The sequence below is a fragment of the Talpa europaea genome, assembly GCF_964194135.1.
Source record: "Talpa europaea genome assembly, chromosome: 4".
NCBI lineage: Eukaryota > Metazoa > Chordata > Mammalia > Eulipotyphla > Talpidae > Talpa > Talpa europaea.
In genome coordinates this window covers 128774630-128793334 of record NC_140070.1, presented here as the reverse complement: position 1 = coordinate 128793334, position 18705 = coordinate 128774630, and the positions used below count along the sequence as shown (strand labels likewise).

At 35.8% G+C, this 18705-nt stretch overlaps 1 protein-coding gene across 3 annotated transcripts in view; it reads right to left on the bottom strand.

The window, feature by feature from the left end:
- The window catches only part of USP25 (ubiquitin specific peptidase 25), a gene marked incomplete at both ends in the record, with an annotated part of 108903 nt that overhangs the window by 71939 nt on the left and 18259 nt on the right, over positions 1 to 18705 (bottom strand). For all 3 annotated transcript variants that reach the window (XM_084232510.1, XM_084232511.1, XM_084232512.1), the window contains 2 exons: positions 12395 to 12539; positions 17643 to 17720. In XM_084232510.1, the coding sequence (XP_084088636.1) occupies positions 12395 to 12539; positions 17643 to 17720 (223 nt within the window). The remainder of the gene's footprint in view (positions 1 to 12394; positions 12540 to 17642; positions 17721 to 18705) is intronic.

Here is an 18705-nt window from a genome sequence, read left to right as displayed (position 1 = left end):
TATTCTCAGACAGAGGACCCGAAGTTATCTGCATACACTAGACTTCCCTATAATAAATACTGAAAGGAACTCTCATATCTAAACTGATGAGAGGAATATATACACAGCACTGGAAAAGGAGTAGAACCACAAAAATTAAGGACAGAACAGCAGCAACAGATTTTCATGTATCAATCATCACTCATGTAAATGGCTGAACTCTCCAATAAAAAGGCACTGAGTATGTGGCTGGAACAGGAAACAGAATCTAAACTTTGTCGTCTCCAGGAAAGGCATCTAAGCTCCAAAGATAGACATAAACTCAGAGTAAAGGGGTGGAAAACAAACCTACAAGCAAATGGGACCCAAAGGAAGGCAGGCACAGACATACCTGTCTCAGACAAAATAAATTTCCAGGGCCTCCCTGGTGGCGCAAGGGGTTAAGAACGGCACTATGAAGCAATCAGCAGCCTCTGCAGCACGAGTTTGATCCCTGGCTGGCCAGGGAGCAACCCACATAGTGCAGCAGACCTCTCCTGTCTTGCCCGCTGCTCCCCTCAGAAGTCTATTTCAGTCAGTCTGCCTGTTCTGTTCCCTGCTCTGTCTCTGGTGAATCCTCTCACCACCACCACCACGGCCCCTGCATCTCTGGCCTGTACCCCAGCTCTTGTATGCATAAATAAATAAATCTTTAAAAAAAAAATAGATTTCCAGATAAAAGGTAAGAAGAGAAAGGGATAGGCACTATATAATACGGGAACAAGAAACCATGAAGACACAAGACTCATTAATGTATAATCACCAAACAAAGGAGCACCAAAATACTAGGCAATTACTATCAACTGAAATCAGACATTGGAAAAAGCACATCTGTAGTAGAAGACTTCAACCCTCCACTTTAATGAATGGGCAGAAAAAGCAGACAGAAAATAATTAGCACACAATAAACTTAAAGAATCACACTATGTGGATCTAATAGAAACTTATAGGGAACTAAAAAAAGTTTAATACATATTCATATCAAGCACACATGGTCAAACTCAAGACTGATCATGTTTTGGGTAACAAGGCAAGCATCAACAATTTCATGAAGTTCGATATCACACCAAATATCTTTATGACCATAAAGGTATCATTCTAGAGATCAACCGCAAAATGAAAGCAGGTAACACTTTCAATACATGGGCCTGCCTCCCTGGTAGCACAGGGTAAAGTCTCAGCACTATCAAGCTATCGCCAGCCACGGCAGTGCAAGTTCGATTCCTGGCCAGGAGCTAACCCACATGGCCCAACAGACCTCTCCTGTCTCACCCGCTGTTCCCCTCGGCAGTGTATTTCAGTAGATCCACCTGTTCTCCTCTCCATTCTGTCTCTGTGAATCCTCTCATCCTCCACATCTCTGGCCTACATCCCAGTTCTTGAATGCATAGGCAAAAAAAAAAAATCTTAAAACTTTCAATACATGAACAATGAGAAACACACTACTCAAAGATTACTGGGTTAACAATAAAAAAATGACTTCAGACAAGTGACAATGAGGACACAACCTTCCAGAACTTATGGAACACAGTAAAAGCAGTGTTAAGAACAAAGTATGTAGCAATACAAGCCCACATCAAGAAACAATAAATAGCTAAAATAATTCCACATCAAGGAACTAGAACAAGACAAACAAAACCTAAAGCCAGAATAAAAAACTGAAAATTAGAACATAAATAAATGAAACAGAAATCAAAGGACATTCCAAAATATTAATGAAAACAAAAGCTATCCTTTAAAAAAATAAATAGCAAGAGATAAAGCGATAGTTAGGCTCACCAAGTAAATAAGGGAGGAAACTCATAATAGGATTGGAAATGAAAGAAAAGTAACTACAAATAATGCAGAGATTCAGAGAATTCAGGTGACTGCTATGATCATTTATATTTTAGTAAGTCCAAAAACCGAGAAGAGCTAGAAAAATTCTTAGACTTGTACAACCATCCAAGATTGAATAGGGAAGAAACAGAAATCATCCTGAACAGAACAATCACAAGCAAGGAAATTGAAACAGTAATAAAAACTCTCCCAAAAACCAAAAGCTCAGGACCAGATGCCTTCACAAGTGAGTTCCACCCAACCTTCCAACTTGAACTAATACATATCCACCTCAAGCTCTTCTAAAAAACTGAGAAAGAAAATATTTTCAAACATTTTATGAAGTCAACATTACTCCAATACCAAAAACAACAAAGACAACACACAAAAAAAGAAAACAGACTAATTTCCCTAATGAACACAGATGCAAATATCCTCAATAAAATATTAGCAAACCAAAGCCAACACTACATTAAAGAATTATACATCATGACCAAGTGGGATTTACACCAGGTATACAGGATGGTTCAACATTCAAAAATCAATGTAATTCACCACACCAACAAAAGATAAAGACTACATGATCATATTATAGCTGCTGAGAAATCATCTGATAAGATTCAACATCCACTATAAAGAAAATCCTCAAAAAACTTGGGATAAATGAAACTTAACGTATTAAAAGCCACATATCACAAACCTACTGCTAACATAAATCTCAATGGTGAAAACTGAAGGCTTTTCCACTAAGATGTAGTGTAAGACAAGATGGTGGATCATCTGGACCATCTCTCACCACTGATATTCAACATGGTATTGGAAGCCATAGCTAGAGCAATTAGGCCAGAAAAGGATATAAAAGGAATCAAAACTGAAAATAAAGATGTAAAACTATCATTATTGTCTAACAACCTGGTATTACACATAGAGAAGCCTAGACTCCACGGAAAAACTAACTGAAATCAGTTAAGTGGCAAGTCAATACACAAAAATCAGTTGCCTTTCTATATACAAACAATGAGCTGGGAAAGGAAGAAATTTAGAAAACAATCCTATATGCAACCACACCAAAGAAATAATTTAAATACCTAGCAGTAGAATTAAGAAAGGAGCTAAAGGACTTGTATAAAGAAAACTAAGATGCTGTTAAAAGAAACAGAAGATATAAAAAAAATGGAAAGCTATTCCCTGCTTATGGACTGAGGAATCAAGTCAAATGGCCATCTCACCCAAAGCAGCATACCAATTCAATGCAATCCCTATCAAAATTTCAATGACATTCTTTGAATAGTACAAACATTACCAAAATTCACTTGGAATCACAAAAGACTCCAAAAAGATGAAAAAATACTGACAAAAAAGAAGAAAAATTATAGTATTACACTTCTGGCTTCAAACTATACTATATAGTCATAATAATTAAAACAGCATAGTATTAGACCAAAACCAGTCACATTACTGATCACAAAAATCTGAAAAGAGCTGATGAGACTCAACAAAAACAAAGAAAATAATCCAGTCAAAAAATGGGCAGAAGAGCTAAAAAGAAACTTCTCTGAAGAGGAAATGCAAATGGCCAACAGGCATATGAAAAAATGTTCAACATCACTTGTAATCAGGGAAATGCAAATCAAAACTACCATGAGATACCATCTCACACCAGTGAGAATGGCACATATTAAAAAAACTAGCAACAACAAATGTTGGCAAGGGTGTGGAGAAAAAGGAACTCTTCTGCACTGTTGGTGGGAGTGCAAACTGGTCCAACCACTATGGAGAGCTGTGTGGAGATTTCTGGACCTACTAAACATAGAGTTTCCATACGATCCAGCAATTCCACTCCTAGGTATTTACCCAAAGGACACAGAAACATCCATTCCAAAGAGCACCTGCACCCCTATGTTTATAGCAGCACTGTTTACAATAGCTAAGCTTTGGAAACAACCCAAATGCCCAAAAATAGATGACTGGATCAAGAAGATGTGGTACATATACACCATGGAATATTACCCAGCATTTAAAAAAGATAAACACATGCAATTTGCAGCAACATGGATGGTGCTGGAAGGGATCATGCTCAGTGAAATAAGCCAGAAAGAAAAAGAAAAATACCGGATGGTCTCACTCATAGCAGGAATCTAGAAAACTTAAATAAGGGACCAGGAAAATGAATAACTATAAGAAAGTGAAAATCAAAATCAACAAAAAACTATGAACCAGAGATACTCTATGGAGGGTGGGGGGCAGGGAGGGGAGGGATTGGGGTCAAAATAAGGGGGTTGCAATTGTATGGGGAATATAAAAATAAAATTTATTTATTTAAAAAAAAAACCTGAAATAACACTAACATGTTGTAAATGATATATAAAATATATACCAAGCAGTAAAGCTATGATAAATACACAGCCTGTATAAAGTAGGAAAAAAAAAAAAAAAGAAAAAAATTAAAAGTAGGAAAAAAAGAAAAAAAGAAAAAAATTAAGACCTCAGAAATAAACCCATATCAGGGGAGGGATGAGGGATTGGGGTCAGAATGGGGGGATTGCAATTGTATGGGGAATATAAAAATAAAATTTATTAATTAAAAAAAAAAGAAATAAACCCATATCTATGTGAACAGTTAATAAAGAACAAAGGAGCCAAGAAATACACTGGAGCAAGGAAAGTCTCTTCAATAAATGGGACTGGGAAAACTAGATAACCACATGCAGAAGAATGACACCAGCTCAATACCTCACACCATACACAAAAATCAACTCAAAATGCATAAAACACTTGTATATAAAACCTGAACCATAAAACACACAGATAAAAACATAGGCAAAACACTTCATGAATAAGCTTCAGTAATGTCTTTGCAGATACACATCCAATAACAAAGAAAACAAAAATAACTGGGGCTACATTAACCTAAAGAGATTCTGTGCAGGTGAAGAAAACATAAGCAAGACAAAAAGACACTCTACTAAAGTGGACAAAATATACGCACACCATACATCTTATATGGCTGATAGCAAAGATACACAAAGAACTCACACAACTCAACAAAAGGAAAACAACCAAAAATGGACAGAAGAGCTAAAAATGCAATTCACAAAGAAGATATACAAATAGCCAACAGGCACAAGAAAAAACACTCATCAACACTTACCATTAGGAAAATTTTGTAAATCAAAACCACAATGAAACACCACCTCACTCTGGTGAGAATGGCCCATATCAAAAAGACCAAAACGAGTGTTGATATGGATGTGGGAAAAAAGAACTCTTTTAAACTGCTGTTGGGGATATATACTGGCCACCCTATATGGACAGTAGTATGGAAGTTTCTCAAAATATCAAAAATGGATATACCATATGATCTAGCAATTCCATTCCAAAGTATCTGTCTAAAGAATATGAATACACTAATTTGAAGGGAAAGCTGCACTCCCATGTTCACTGAAGTGCTATTTACAATAACCAAACTACAGAGACACCAAAATGCCCAAAGACAGAAGAGTGGACCAAGATGTGGTTTATATACACAATGGAATGCTACTCAGCAATCAAAAAACATGAACTAATTCCATATGCAGCAACATGAATGGAGCTGGAAGAGATTATGCTAAATGAAAAAAAAGTCACAGAATGATAAATACTGGATGGTGTCACTTATATGTGGAATACAGAGAAATCAGACAAAGGGTAAGATAACGGCCAAACTCAAAAACTATTCCTTGAAAGCAGACTATAGAACTGAGACATTCAGAGGTGAGACAATCAGGGGAAGGGGGAGGGGTGACTACATAGTGGGGAGGGAGCACAGTGGACTCTGGTGATAGACTATATGTGCTTTGGTGGTGGGAGTGCTATGGTAACCGCATTGGACAGGGTGATGGGGGTGGAGCGTGGGGATCTAAGCTTCCAAAATACAAACTACAATGTAAACCAATGTACCACAATAAAAAAATCAATAAAAACACACACACAAAAAAAAATCAATCATGTCTATGTTATGAAGTCACTGTAAAAATACATAAAGTATGGGGTTCACAGAGCTTCTGGTGAACAAATCTATACTATGTTCACTAGGGTGAATGACTCAGCCCAATTTCAATTAAAGACAAAAGCTGTTGCACACTTAAGACCCTTCTATACCTTGTCTTATTTACCTTGTCTTCATCAGGTTACCTTTTAGTAACCTGTGAATCCTTTAGCATTACCTTTATAATAAAAAGATCTGGAAGTCTAAGGGTTTCCCTGAGTCCTGAGTCATGATAGCAATTTATAAAATCTGAGGAAGGGGTTATAAGAAAAGTATGAAACAGAGCAGGGGCAACTAAACGATAAAGTATGCACATAAAAACTGACAAACTACATGGTTGTTTTGGGAGATTAGAAAGAACTACCCTTAAAAAAACTGAATTTTTTTTCTAATTTTAAATATTTATTTGTTTATTTATACAACAGCTGGGGTACAGGCCAGAGGCTCGGGAGGGTGAGAGGATTCACCAGAGACAGAGCGGGGAACAGAACAGGCTGATTAATGAAAACACTGCTGAGGGGAGCAGTGGGCGAGATAGGAGAGGTCTGCTGCGTCATGTGGGAATCTCCCTGGCCGGCCAGGAATAGAACCCATGCTGCAGAGGCTGTGGACAGCTTCACAGTGCTGTGCTCAACCTGCTGTACCACCAGGAGGCCGCAAGTTTTAGTAATACTTAGTTTACATTTATGTTGACAAATTGGTAACCATATTAAACAGCTCAGCTCTATATGGTCTCTTTAATTTTAACTGCTTTTTAATAATAGCTGCTGTTTTTAATAATAACTGCTAAAATTATAAAGGCAGGGCCTCTCTGGTGGCACAAGGGTTAAAGTCTCAGCACTCTCAAACTATCACCAGCCACTGAGTTCCACCGTGGCCAGGGAACTGACCCACATGGCACAGCAGACCCCTCCTGTCTTGCCTGCTGCCCCCCTCAGCAGTGTCTTTCAGTAGATCTACCTATCTATTCTGCTCCCCAATCTGTTTCTGGTGAATCCTCTTACTTCCCCCCACCCCTGGACTACACCTCAGTTCTTGTATGCATAAATAAATAAATCTTTAAAAATAAATAAAATTATAAAGGCAGCATGGCAAGGAAAGTAAACAGTAAAGGAGACATTCCTGAATCCTGTCATTAATTATACTATGCATTATGCATTTCCAACCTGCATTATGACATTCTATATTAAGTATAAAGGCCCATAGCTTACCACTCACCTCTAAAACAAATGAAAATTCATAGCTATACAAATCATTTTACATAATGTATGCCTAATAGATTTTACCCTATCAGCTAAATATCTTTCACACCAGGATGGCATCTTATTTTTAAATGGCATCCTAGTTTTAAACTTAAACTTGATTTTTGAGTAATCATCCAAGTACTTTATGTTTGAGAAATTTCTACCAAAAAAAAAAAAATTTAATCATCACTGCATTAACTTTTTTTTTTAATCTGCAGTTACTTGTTTAACAGTATTGGGAATAGGAAATGATCGGTATTCAAGTAATAAGGCCCTAAACTGCTTAACATAATGATTTATCCTAAGTAAAGCTGAGAACACTCGACTTGTCTTTATCACTTGTGCTTTAAATCATTTTTATGCAGGCCGAGTAAAATAATCAAGACCAGAGTTCTAGCACAGACCTCAACATTTGGGTGTACCACTTAACACTCACTCTAATGTGCTTTACACTCATTCTATATCAATTTCTCTAAAATGTAAGTCAGTATGTGCCATTACTTTCTGGGTTAAATTTACCTACCCAAATCCCTCTTATCTTTTGATCCATACTTTGATTGCTCAATTGTAGCACATCTTGTTCTGGTGGGCATATATTGTTTTTTTCCTGTTTTGAAAAAGTTCAAAAGAATTTAATGATCACAGAAGAAAGAATATTACTATCAATTTCACATTGGGTAAATGCCTTGTATGGTCATGGTTATGTATCAAGGGTTTGCAGAAACTTTACAGAATCTCCCCTCAGATTATAAAGTTTATCTATATATCTTGCAATGCTCCCTAGTCCCATATGTATGGGTATTTTTTATTGCAAAACTCCAATATAATTATGTTTTAAATTTAGGCTGCAAGTAGGAAGCATTCATTTGATAATCCACAATATCCAATTTGGAGAGGAGATTCTAAAAATGAAAAAAAGATGCCTAAAATTTTTGCTAATAATACAAGTGACTTGGGCCTCTTCCCAGAATTCAACAGACTATTATAATCAGGATTATTACCAAAGCAAGCAATACATAGACAAAAGTATACATATATATTACTTCCTAATTCCTTAATATTCAGAATTTAAGGTATCTTTGAATTTTTTCCCTTCTCTCTGAAATATGAAAAAACGTACTTAAAAGGCCTAGCATTGTAATACTAATTATTCAAAATATAATTAATTTTTCAATATTAAATGAAGACTGACAAATACAGTCTTCAAATCAAGAGGCATAATAATTTTGTCTTCTTATATACCTAGGTACGCATGAGTGAAAATTTCCTTATAAGTCCCATATATGAATGATGTCTATGGAATATATTTTTTGGAGGGTGTGCTTTAAGGGTTTCAGTTTTTCTTTCTTTTTTTCTTTTTCTCTTTTATTGAGGTAACAATGGTAACAACATTGTATAGCGTACAGGACCACACTCATTTCCAAGGCACTAAACGTCTACCACCATAGAATGAAATTTTCAAACTAATTTTTTCTAGTCAACACTATATATGTATCTTATTTCTTCTGAAAGAGACGCTTCAATGAAACAGCTATATTTTGGACCTCTCCGGTGGCGCAGCGGTTGAGCACTAGGCTGCGAAACTGTCTGCAGCCTCTGCAGCACTGGTTCAATCCCCCGCTGCCGGCAAGGGTCCCACATAGCACTCAGACTTCTCCTGCCGCACCCACTGCTCCCCTCAGCAATGTACTTCGGTCCTTCTGCCTGTTCTGCTCCCCGCTCTGGCTCTGGTGAATTCTCTCATACCCACTGTTTGTATGCATAAATAAATAAATCTTTAATAAAAAACAGAAACAGCTATATTTTGCCTACTATGAATAAAGAAGCCTATGAATTCAGCATTAAAAGAGACTCTTATTCCAAGATATAGGTGGATACCTATCCTTATAAATAGATAATGATACACTTAATATCAGCAAGGTTTTTTAATGCTTTACTCTGGTTGTAACAAACTTTATACTTAATAAAAAAGAAAACTAAGAAAAGTTAACTGAAAATAAGTAACCTCTGCCATATTCAAAGAATTAAGTTTAACAATGATCAATTTTCAAATAACAATCTATTTCACATAAAATCAAAAAAATGCACAAAAATGGTTTTATATCTAGAACAATCCTTGGAAGACTTCCTCACAGTTTGAGCACTCCAGTATCTCCCACTCCTTCAAGCACCTGTGCAGTGTTTCTACAAATGACTTGCATTTCAATATTTTTTCATTTGCATTTAATTTCTATCTTTCCTTCCCACAAACTTTTTACCACTCCTTTTACCATATAAGAATTAAAAATACACAAAGGAGTTCCTTTATTTTCAGAAATAACAGCATGGTTAAAGAGAGTATTTCTCTTAATGTCTGCAAAAAGCATGACATCTTACTTTCTCAGTTTTTCACCATGCAATGCTGCTGTGAAACTATTCAATGTAAATGCTGAGTTAAGACTACTTCCTAAAGGCAGCGATACATATTCTTAGAAATTTATAAAATATGTTTTGATTAGAAAAGAATTATTGTTGCCACAGCAACTACTTTTTCCCAGTTTGATATTATTACAACACATTCAGCATATTAAATTACTACAACAGTTTTTCCTCAATAACCTCAAACCAATTCTATCCCAATTTGCATCCTTGTTAGAAGGATAGAACATTTTATATATAAAGATACTATAACGGCAAGTGATTTGTACAATGACAGACATTCAATTGAGATGAAACCACAAATTCCATTTCTCTACCACTTCTTTCAAGTGGAATATGAAATTACATAGTATTTTTCAAGAACTACACACACCCCATATTTTTTTTTAAATTATGAACAAATGGGACACATCCTCTGAAATCAGGTTGCCTTTTCCTTAAAAACACTTATTCAAGTCTTTTTTGTCCATAGTATTTTCACGACTCCTTGTCTAAAGTTTTGAAAAGATGTTAACATCTGGTTTAAGCATATTTTCCCACAGCTAATAAGGTATCTTCTTCTGTTTATGACAGTCTTACAATTCTAATTCTCCCCTGCATACCTGTATTGCTTGCTCAGACTCTGCCACCTGTATTCAGCTTTCTAAAATCTTTTTATCCTTTTACCGAGAACACTAAAACCATGTTTAGTCAATTTCCAATATCCTTCAATTTAATTAGCTTCTTTCAGTCAAAATCATTTTTTCTTTGTCCACCTAACTATTCTTACTTCCCCATCAAGTCTCAGAACCTTGAAAGACAGGAGGTGATATTTTCACATACCAAGTCTTCCTGTATTTACATTACTTCTCTTTTTCCCACCTTTTTGCAACAAGCTTCTCAAACTTCTTCCCTTTCATTGGTTTTGAAACAGGTTTTTAAGACATATTATCAAACATAATTCAATAAACACTTCCTGAGAAACTATGGCATTCTAGTATGATGGCAGCAATGATCCCTTGCCTTGTTAAGCTTCCAATCTGTTGAGCCAGAAAAGCAAAAGCAACTAAAGTAACAGAATACTCATTAGGACAGTAGTAGGCTCTGAATGCTAGAGAAGCAATTGGCCAAACTGGAGGCCAGGTAAAATATTCTAGAGCAGGGCCTCCCTGGTGGCACAAGGAGTTAAGACGCAACCTATGAAGCAGTCCACAGCCACTGCAGCACGAGTTCGATCCCCTTGCCGGCTAGGGAGCAACCCACATGGCACAGCAGACCTCTCCTGACTCACCCACTGCTCCCCTCAGCAGTGTACTTCAGTCAATCTGCCTGTTCTGTTCCCCATTCTGTCTCTGGTGAATCCTCTCACCCACGACACCTCTGGTCTGTACACCAGCTCTTGTATGCATAAATAAATCTTTAAAAAAAAAAAACAGTGGGCCTCCCCGGGGGTGCAGCGGTTGAGCACTGAGTTGCAAGGCTGCCCTCAGCCTCTGCAGCGCCAGTCTGATCCCCAGCCGCCGGGTGAGGGTCCCACATGGCGCGCAGACCTCTCCTGCTGCCCGCTGCTCCCCTCAGCAGTGTACTTCAGTCCTTCTGCCTGTTCTGCTCCCCGCTCTGGCTCTGGTGAATTCTCTCACCCTCCCGCACTTCTGACTGTACCCAGTGCTTGTATAAATAAATAAATAAATCTTTAAAACAAAAAACAAAACAAAAACAAAAAAAACCAAATGAACATTCTAGAGCAAGCAGCCGGAGCTAAGTATTTCAAAACTAGTAAGGGGGGAAGACAAGAAAAATTTCCAGAGAAAAGGAACAGGAAATGAAAAGCCAGAGAAATAAAAGACCCCTGGGTGGATAAGAACTTGAAGACATTCTTTATTTTTATCACAGAAGAAAAAGAGTGATAATAGACAGGGGCCAAGCACTCATGTCTTGAACTAGGACATGAGCAACTGGGTCTGTTTTACATGTATAAAATTTCTCCTATTACCTATTACATATGTGAGATAGGAATATTCCTGCTTTGGCTGACTTAAAATCATTTGCTGGACAAAATATTAAGATTACACTTCAAAATATTTATCAACATGTGTGTTTAGTGCCAATCAATTGCTGTAAAATCTACGTAAATGGGTTATTTCGGTTGCTTCCTAACTTTTAGAAGGTCTTAAATAAAATCAGAAACTCAATTCAAATAGAAATTAGTGATCAAACTTCTCAAAACCATAATGCATGATAAATATCTGAATTGTATATAATAATCATTTAACCATAATGAGACATGGAGGTAACTAAGCATGTTTTGAAAAAGTCATACTACATAACAAAAAACATTCTTATCATGAAAAAAAATTATAGTCCCATGTAAATTTTCCATAGGTATGTACGTGTTTAATACTTGTATCTGTTTCTTTTCTTGGAGGAGAAGGATTTTGTTACATGGTAATAAACCTTCCCAGGAAGAAGGGGACTGAGGTGAGGGAAAATTCTGTGAAATGGTAAACCAAAAAGTAATTATCAAAAATAATACTAAGGTTTCTACCAAAACTTAAAATCCATAAAACAACTATATAAAGTTCAAAATACTTTTGTTTCTTTAACAAATGATACCTGTGACTGTTTCATATTTCAAATCAATTGATTGTATATGGAATGCTCCATGAAAGGATATATGACTTTACTCCTGAACTGGAAAAAATTATATATTATTAATTATATATAAAAATATATAAAAACATATGCTCCTTTCAGCTACACTAAAATGAAATAAGGTTAAAGTAGAGCTTTTTATGTACTTCACCTCTGCTTAAACAAAATCAACATACTTCCGAAAGAAAGTTTTTCATTACATTCTTATTAAAATATTAAGGAAAAGAAGAAAACTTACTTGTATCTGCTTGACTTCCCACACTGATATATCTATCATTGCCAGGAAGTGCTGTCTGGTAGTAAGTTGTCTCCTCCTGCTGAGGTGTCTTGGCATTTTTTGCAGTAAGGAAAGCTACTGCTAATTCCAAATTTCCATTACTATCCTTCAAATAAATCAAGAATGGAAAATCAAATATTTTGGCATGACTTTATACATTCTCACATGACTTAATAATTTTCTCCACAACAACTAATACATAACAACAAAAATCATTTTCAGATTGGGAATTATTCTGTGATTCTAATTTTATATCATAAATCCACTGTAAACAAAGTATAATATATCCACAGTAATTCCTTTTCCTACTAGTTAAAACTAATGATATAAAAATCAACCAAAAATCAGTAGTTAGAACCACTAATATAAAAATCAATCTATAATTTTAATTTCTCAGACTTTCATAACTGGTTAACAAAAATCAACCATGAATTTATACTTATAAAATATTGAGAACTAAAAAACTTTTCATTGAACCAGCCATATGAAAGAGTGCAAAACGAACACTTGAAACAGTATTCCTGCAAACAATAACTATATGATATTCCCTTAATACGGATTCTGAATATACACCTAGAGGCAAACTTCACAAGTAAATGTCAAAGATTGGTAGGAAGAAATGTTAGCAAAATGTTCTGAAACTTGAAAACATGGAGAGTCACACACAACTCTCAGACAGAAATACTCAACGCTGTTAAGATGACAATTCTATCCAAATACATAAATTTCATATATTTCTCATCAAGGACAAAATTATTCTAAAGTTAATTTAGAAGAAAGGAGAGGACAGAAAACTAAGAAATTTTAAAACATCAAAATAATGAGAAAAACTTGCCTAATTACTGCAGTATAAGCTCTGTTCACTTAACAATAAAAATAACATAGGCTCTATACAACAAATTGAAACAATTCAGATAATCCAGATATCTTTATTGATAATGAAGATATTCAGAACTGACAGTCCAGAAATAAAACCTCACATATATGCACAACTAACTTACAATGAAGGGGTCAAGAGCTTACAATGAAGCAAGGAAAGACTTTAACAAATGGTGCTTGCAAAACTGGGCAGTCACATGTAAAAGAATGAAATTAGACCACTAGCTCACACTAGACATAAAAATTAATTTAAAATGAATTAAAAACTTGATGTTAGTCCTGAAAACATAAATACATAGAAAAAAATATATGGGATATGTTCCTTGACATCAGCCTTAGAGATATGTTTGGGGATTGGACTCTAATTACAATGGAAACAAAAAGCAAAATTAAACAAATGGTACTACATCAAACTATAAGGTTTCCTTGTAGCAAGAGAAACTTGCATCAAAAAAAAAAAAAAAAAAACCGAAAAACTTCCTACTGAATAAGAGAAGAGATCTGCATATCATGTGTCTGAAGAGTTAATATTCAAAATATACATAGAACTCAAAACTCAACAATAAAAAAAAATTAAAAATGGGCAGAGGATATAAACAAAATACAGTTCTCCAAAGAAGACAGACAGATGGCCAACAGACATAAAAAAATTGTCATTATTATTATTATTTGCATTTTATTATTATTATTATTTGCATTTTTATTTTATTATTATTATTTGCAATTCCATAATAATAAAATAATAATGAAAATAATTCCTTATTATTAAGGAAATGCAAATAAGGTATCAGCTGACATCTGTAGGACTGGCTAGTACCTAAAAGAAAACAAACAAGAGCTAGAGAGGATATGGATAGAAGGGAAGTCTTGTATACCGCAGTGGGGATGTAAAATGGTACAATCATTATAGAGACTGCTTGAAAAATTAAAAATAGAAATTCCATACAAGACAGTTATCCCACTATGCATATTTATCCAAAAATAATAAAACATTAATTTGAACAGATATTTGCATCCCCATATTCATTGCAGCATTATTTACAATAGCTAAGAACTAGAAACACCCTAAGTACCCACTGACTGATGAAGACATGGTACATATACACAACGGAACACTACTCACTTATCAGAGAAAAAAGAAAAAAAAAAAAAATGACATCTGCCCTTTGCAACAAATTGTATGGACTGACATGGTAATATACTTAGAGAAATAAGCCAGACAGAGGAAGATAAACAGGGTATGATTTCATTTATGTGGTACAGAGAAAATAAATAAAACAGATGTACTAAATAAAACAAAAATAAACTTTCAGACAATAAGAACAATTAGTGCTTTCTAGAAGGGAAGGAAGAAAGGCAATGGGGTAAACGGGTGTACAAAAAGGATAATTATATCATGAAGGATAGGATTGGATTTTTAATGATGACTTTAATGTAGCATATACACATGTTGATTTTCAATGATGCATAATTAAAACTTACATAATATTGAAATGCAACGCTATTTTCCATTAAATAAAAAAAATGATTAAGCTATATTTGTAATTGAAAACCAGAACATATAAAACTTTGGAGTCCCTAAGAATGTTACCATACGCAGAATATATAATAAGAAGCCAATGGAAGGTTTTGGACAGAAATGACATGATTATAAGTTACATTTGAAAAGGTTCGGTCTGGTTGTATGTTAAGCATAACTACAGGAGAGAAAGGGCAGAAGCAGAGAATTTAACATTATGTGCTATCATATTAAATGTGGGGGCTGACAGGAGGGGGAAGATCAGGATGATTCCAAGATTTGAAGCCTGAGCAACTGGCAGAATGAAGTCCCTACCACACCCTAACTACAATTCTAACAGCCAGTGAGGAGAGAAAAAAGCAAGAGAGCTATTTGTACTGCTTTAAACTTTGCTATCTGTCACTACCAAAATCAGGTTCTTATGATTATCTAAAACATAGATATACAGGGGCCTCCCATGGTGGCACAGACAGTTGAGCGCAGCACTGTGAAGCTGTCAGCAGCCTCTGCAGTGCAGGTTCAATCCCAGCTGGCCGGCAAGAATCCCACATGGCACAGCAGACTCTGTCTCGCCCCTCACCAGTGTATTTTGTCAGTCTACCTGTTCTGTTCCCTGCTCTGTCTCTGGTGAATCCTCTCACCCTCCCACGCATCTGGCCTGCCCCCACTTCTCGTATGCATGAATAATCAAAATCTTTAAAAAAATAAAATAAATAAAACATAGAAGATACACATATTCTATTAGATAAGCAAAATAATTTGCAATAATAATGACTAACATTTATGGAGCATTTATTACATGCCCAGAAATATGCTAAGTGCTTTTCATCTACTACTTCATATAACAGTAATAAACTGAATCCAAAAAGGATTTAGATAATTTGAAGGTCACATACTTTGGAAAGCTAAAAATAAATTCTCAAAATAAAATACAAATGCTGAAATTCATCAATGACATTGTGATTCTCAAAAGAAGATTCCTTGTCAGTATACTACTAGGAAAAGCAACTCCGACTGTCTCACAAATTTATACTAAGCAACAGTTAAGGTTTAAGTACACTGTCCCCACTCTCCCCATCCCCCTAGCTGCCAGTAACTGAAAAGAAAGTTAAAGAAAGCTATGGTAGGGCTTCCCCTGGTGGCAGGGCGGTTGAGCGCTGGGTGGCGAACTGCCCGCAGCCTCTGCAACACGGGTTTGATCCCTGGCCACCAGTGAGGGTCCCACATGGCACGCAGACCTCTCCTGTCTCACCCGCTGCTCCCCTCAGCAGTGTGTTTCATCAGTCTGCCTGTTCTGTTCCCCGCTCTGGCTCTGGTGAATTCTCTCACCCTCCCGCACTTCTGACTGTACCCAGTGCTTGTATAAATAAATAAATAAATCTTTAAAAAAAAAAGAAAGCAAGCTATGGTCACATAACTTACCTCAAAAGAAATGTGGACAAAAATAATTTGATTAATTCTTTATGTTTAGCATTATATGTTCCCCAAGTTAAAAAAAAGTGAGTTCCCCAAATTTGTTCTGACAAAGTAATGAGTGTAGCCTCACACTCAGTGATAAAGAATGAGAAAGGCACTTTCTGAAAATAGACATGGAATGATTTAGTTATCAAAAGGAATGGCAATCTAAAAAATGTCATACTCAAAAATTAAGGCATTCCACTTTTGCTTCCTCTTCAAATACAATGACTTCGCAAACTGCACTAATGCTCTAAACAGAACTATTTTGCCATTTTCCTAATGAAAAAAAAAGGAGCTGAAAGTTTCTAGTAAAATCAATAATTAAGTGTGGTGCTCCAACTGCTTGGTTTCTACTTCCAGTTACTTCACATAAGAGTAGTATGATGGTGATCAAGTCACTTTAGTTTGTTTCTTGATCTTAAAAAAGGAAATAAAAATTTTACCTACCTCATACACTTTTTATGAGCATAAATTAGTCATATAAAATACTTAAAAAACAGTATCAATAAGTGCTTAATAAGTGTTAGTTATTTATCGTTACCATTATCATAATTATGATTACAATTATCTAAAAGATAAATTATTTCTTGAAACAAATGAACTTCTGGCTCAGATTCAAAAACTACGTCATTTTCTCTCACAGACCAAGTTTCAAAGAACTGAAGCTGTGTGTATATGCCTACAGTGATAAAGATGCTGCATTGTTAACTTTTAGTTTAAATGCAGTTCTATTTCTTGAACACCCTTCATTCACTTTATCTTTTTCAATGTCCATTCCACGTGATTTGACATCTGGGTGCCTCTGTCTGTAAATGAGGGTACATTATAAGATGTAAACAAAATGATGTACTTTATATGCTGCACATACTACACACATTGTTGAATGTACTTCAGGTGTAATTACTTGAATATTAGCCAAATTAAATTTTCTACTGGGGGGGAGGGGGGAAATATGTAAGCTTTTGACCCTCTATTTCTTTTCTACTCTTACCTCTTCTTCCTTTCTCAACCTCACCCCACCCTTCAACCCTTCATTTTATGTAAATTCTAAAATCATGGCTCCAGAATAACACCATCCACTAGCAATCAGAACCGCATCCCTCCACTTTGTATAAAGCGTTTCATAAGAAGAGAGGTTATCTGTCACTTCAAGGTATCCTGGAACTTAAGTTGCCGAATCTAACATGTTAGAAATTGCAGTATGCTAGGTGAGGTGCTACTTTATAGAGGTTCTTTTCGTCTAACTCTACTACTACCACCACATGGTACAACTGAAAACTAAACTTTCAAATACAGTAGTCAGTAAAAGTGAGGGGGAAAGACAAACTGCATATCATAAAACAGAGGACATACCTTCAAGGCTTGCTGTAGTATTTGAGTGTCATTAATCCCAGTAATTTCTCTTAGTTGATTCAAAAATGTCTGCTGGTGCTAAAAAGGAGAAAAAAAATCATTACATTCTGAAATGTGAATATATGCAAGGACAAGAAAATTAATGCCCTTAGGATAAAGAAAAAAAGTAACAGAAAACAGTAAAAGGAAAAAATAGAACTTTAGAGCGACTGAACCAATTTCACTCTTTTAGGAAGAATGAACCATACTTTGGGGAAACCCTTAATGCATTCTCAGGTATCCAAAAAGTCTCACTGAATTAACAATTTCTGGCTCATTCTTCACTCCTTCATTTATTCCTCCCAACAAGAAAAGGAGTGATTTGCAAAGAGCTAACCCCCGAAAACAGGTATACACTGAGCTACTCTAACTAGAGGATGGGACTACCGACTGAGAATATCAGGTAGCTCTGTAATCTCTTCTCGTCCCTAGGATCAGTTAGCATCCAGGAACCTGAGACTTTTAAAAGAAACAAGCTTTTGGCAAGACATGCACTAGGTGGGTATATTATACCATGGGGATCCCAACATCTATTCAAGGAAAAAAGATTATCCTATTCTTCAATCTGTCATAGAGAAATTCTAATAGAACTGCTTATTTCTTGCTCCCTGATTCAGACTAATTTATATCCAATCAGTGTATAGAAGCTATTATAATCTTTTGGGGAGAAAAAGAAGTGGAAAGAGGATTCCACTATAACCCCTTCCCTAAATGTCGTGGTATTATTACAAAAATTAAAAACTAAGCCTCCACTTCTTGCCAAGCAGGCAAGTTTGGGAGACTTGAATGGGAGACTTGAGTGGATGAGACTGCCACGGGAACCAGGCCATTAAGCTGATGCTCTGATCCATTATGCTGCCTCAGGTCATTAGGCAGAACACTTGGAAGACTATTCATCCTAACCAATCCATAATGCCTGGAGCTTAAATAGAGCCTCCTGACCCTCTCTCAAGGCAGACAACCTCTCAAGTCTTGCCTGCTGCTTCTATGAGCAGTATGTTCCAATAAATTGTGCTTTTTCTAT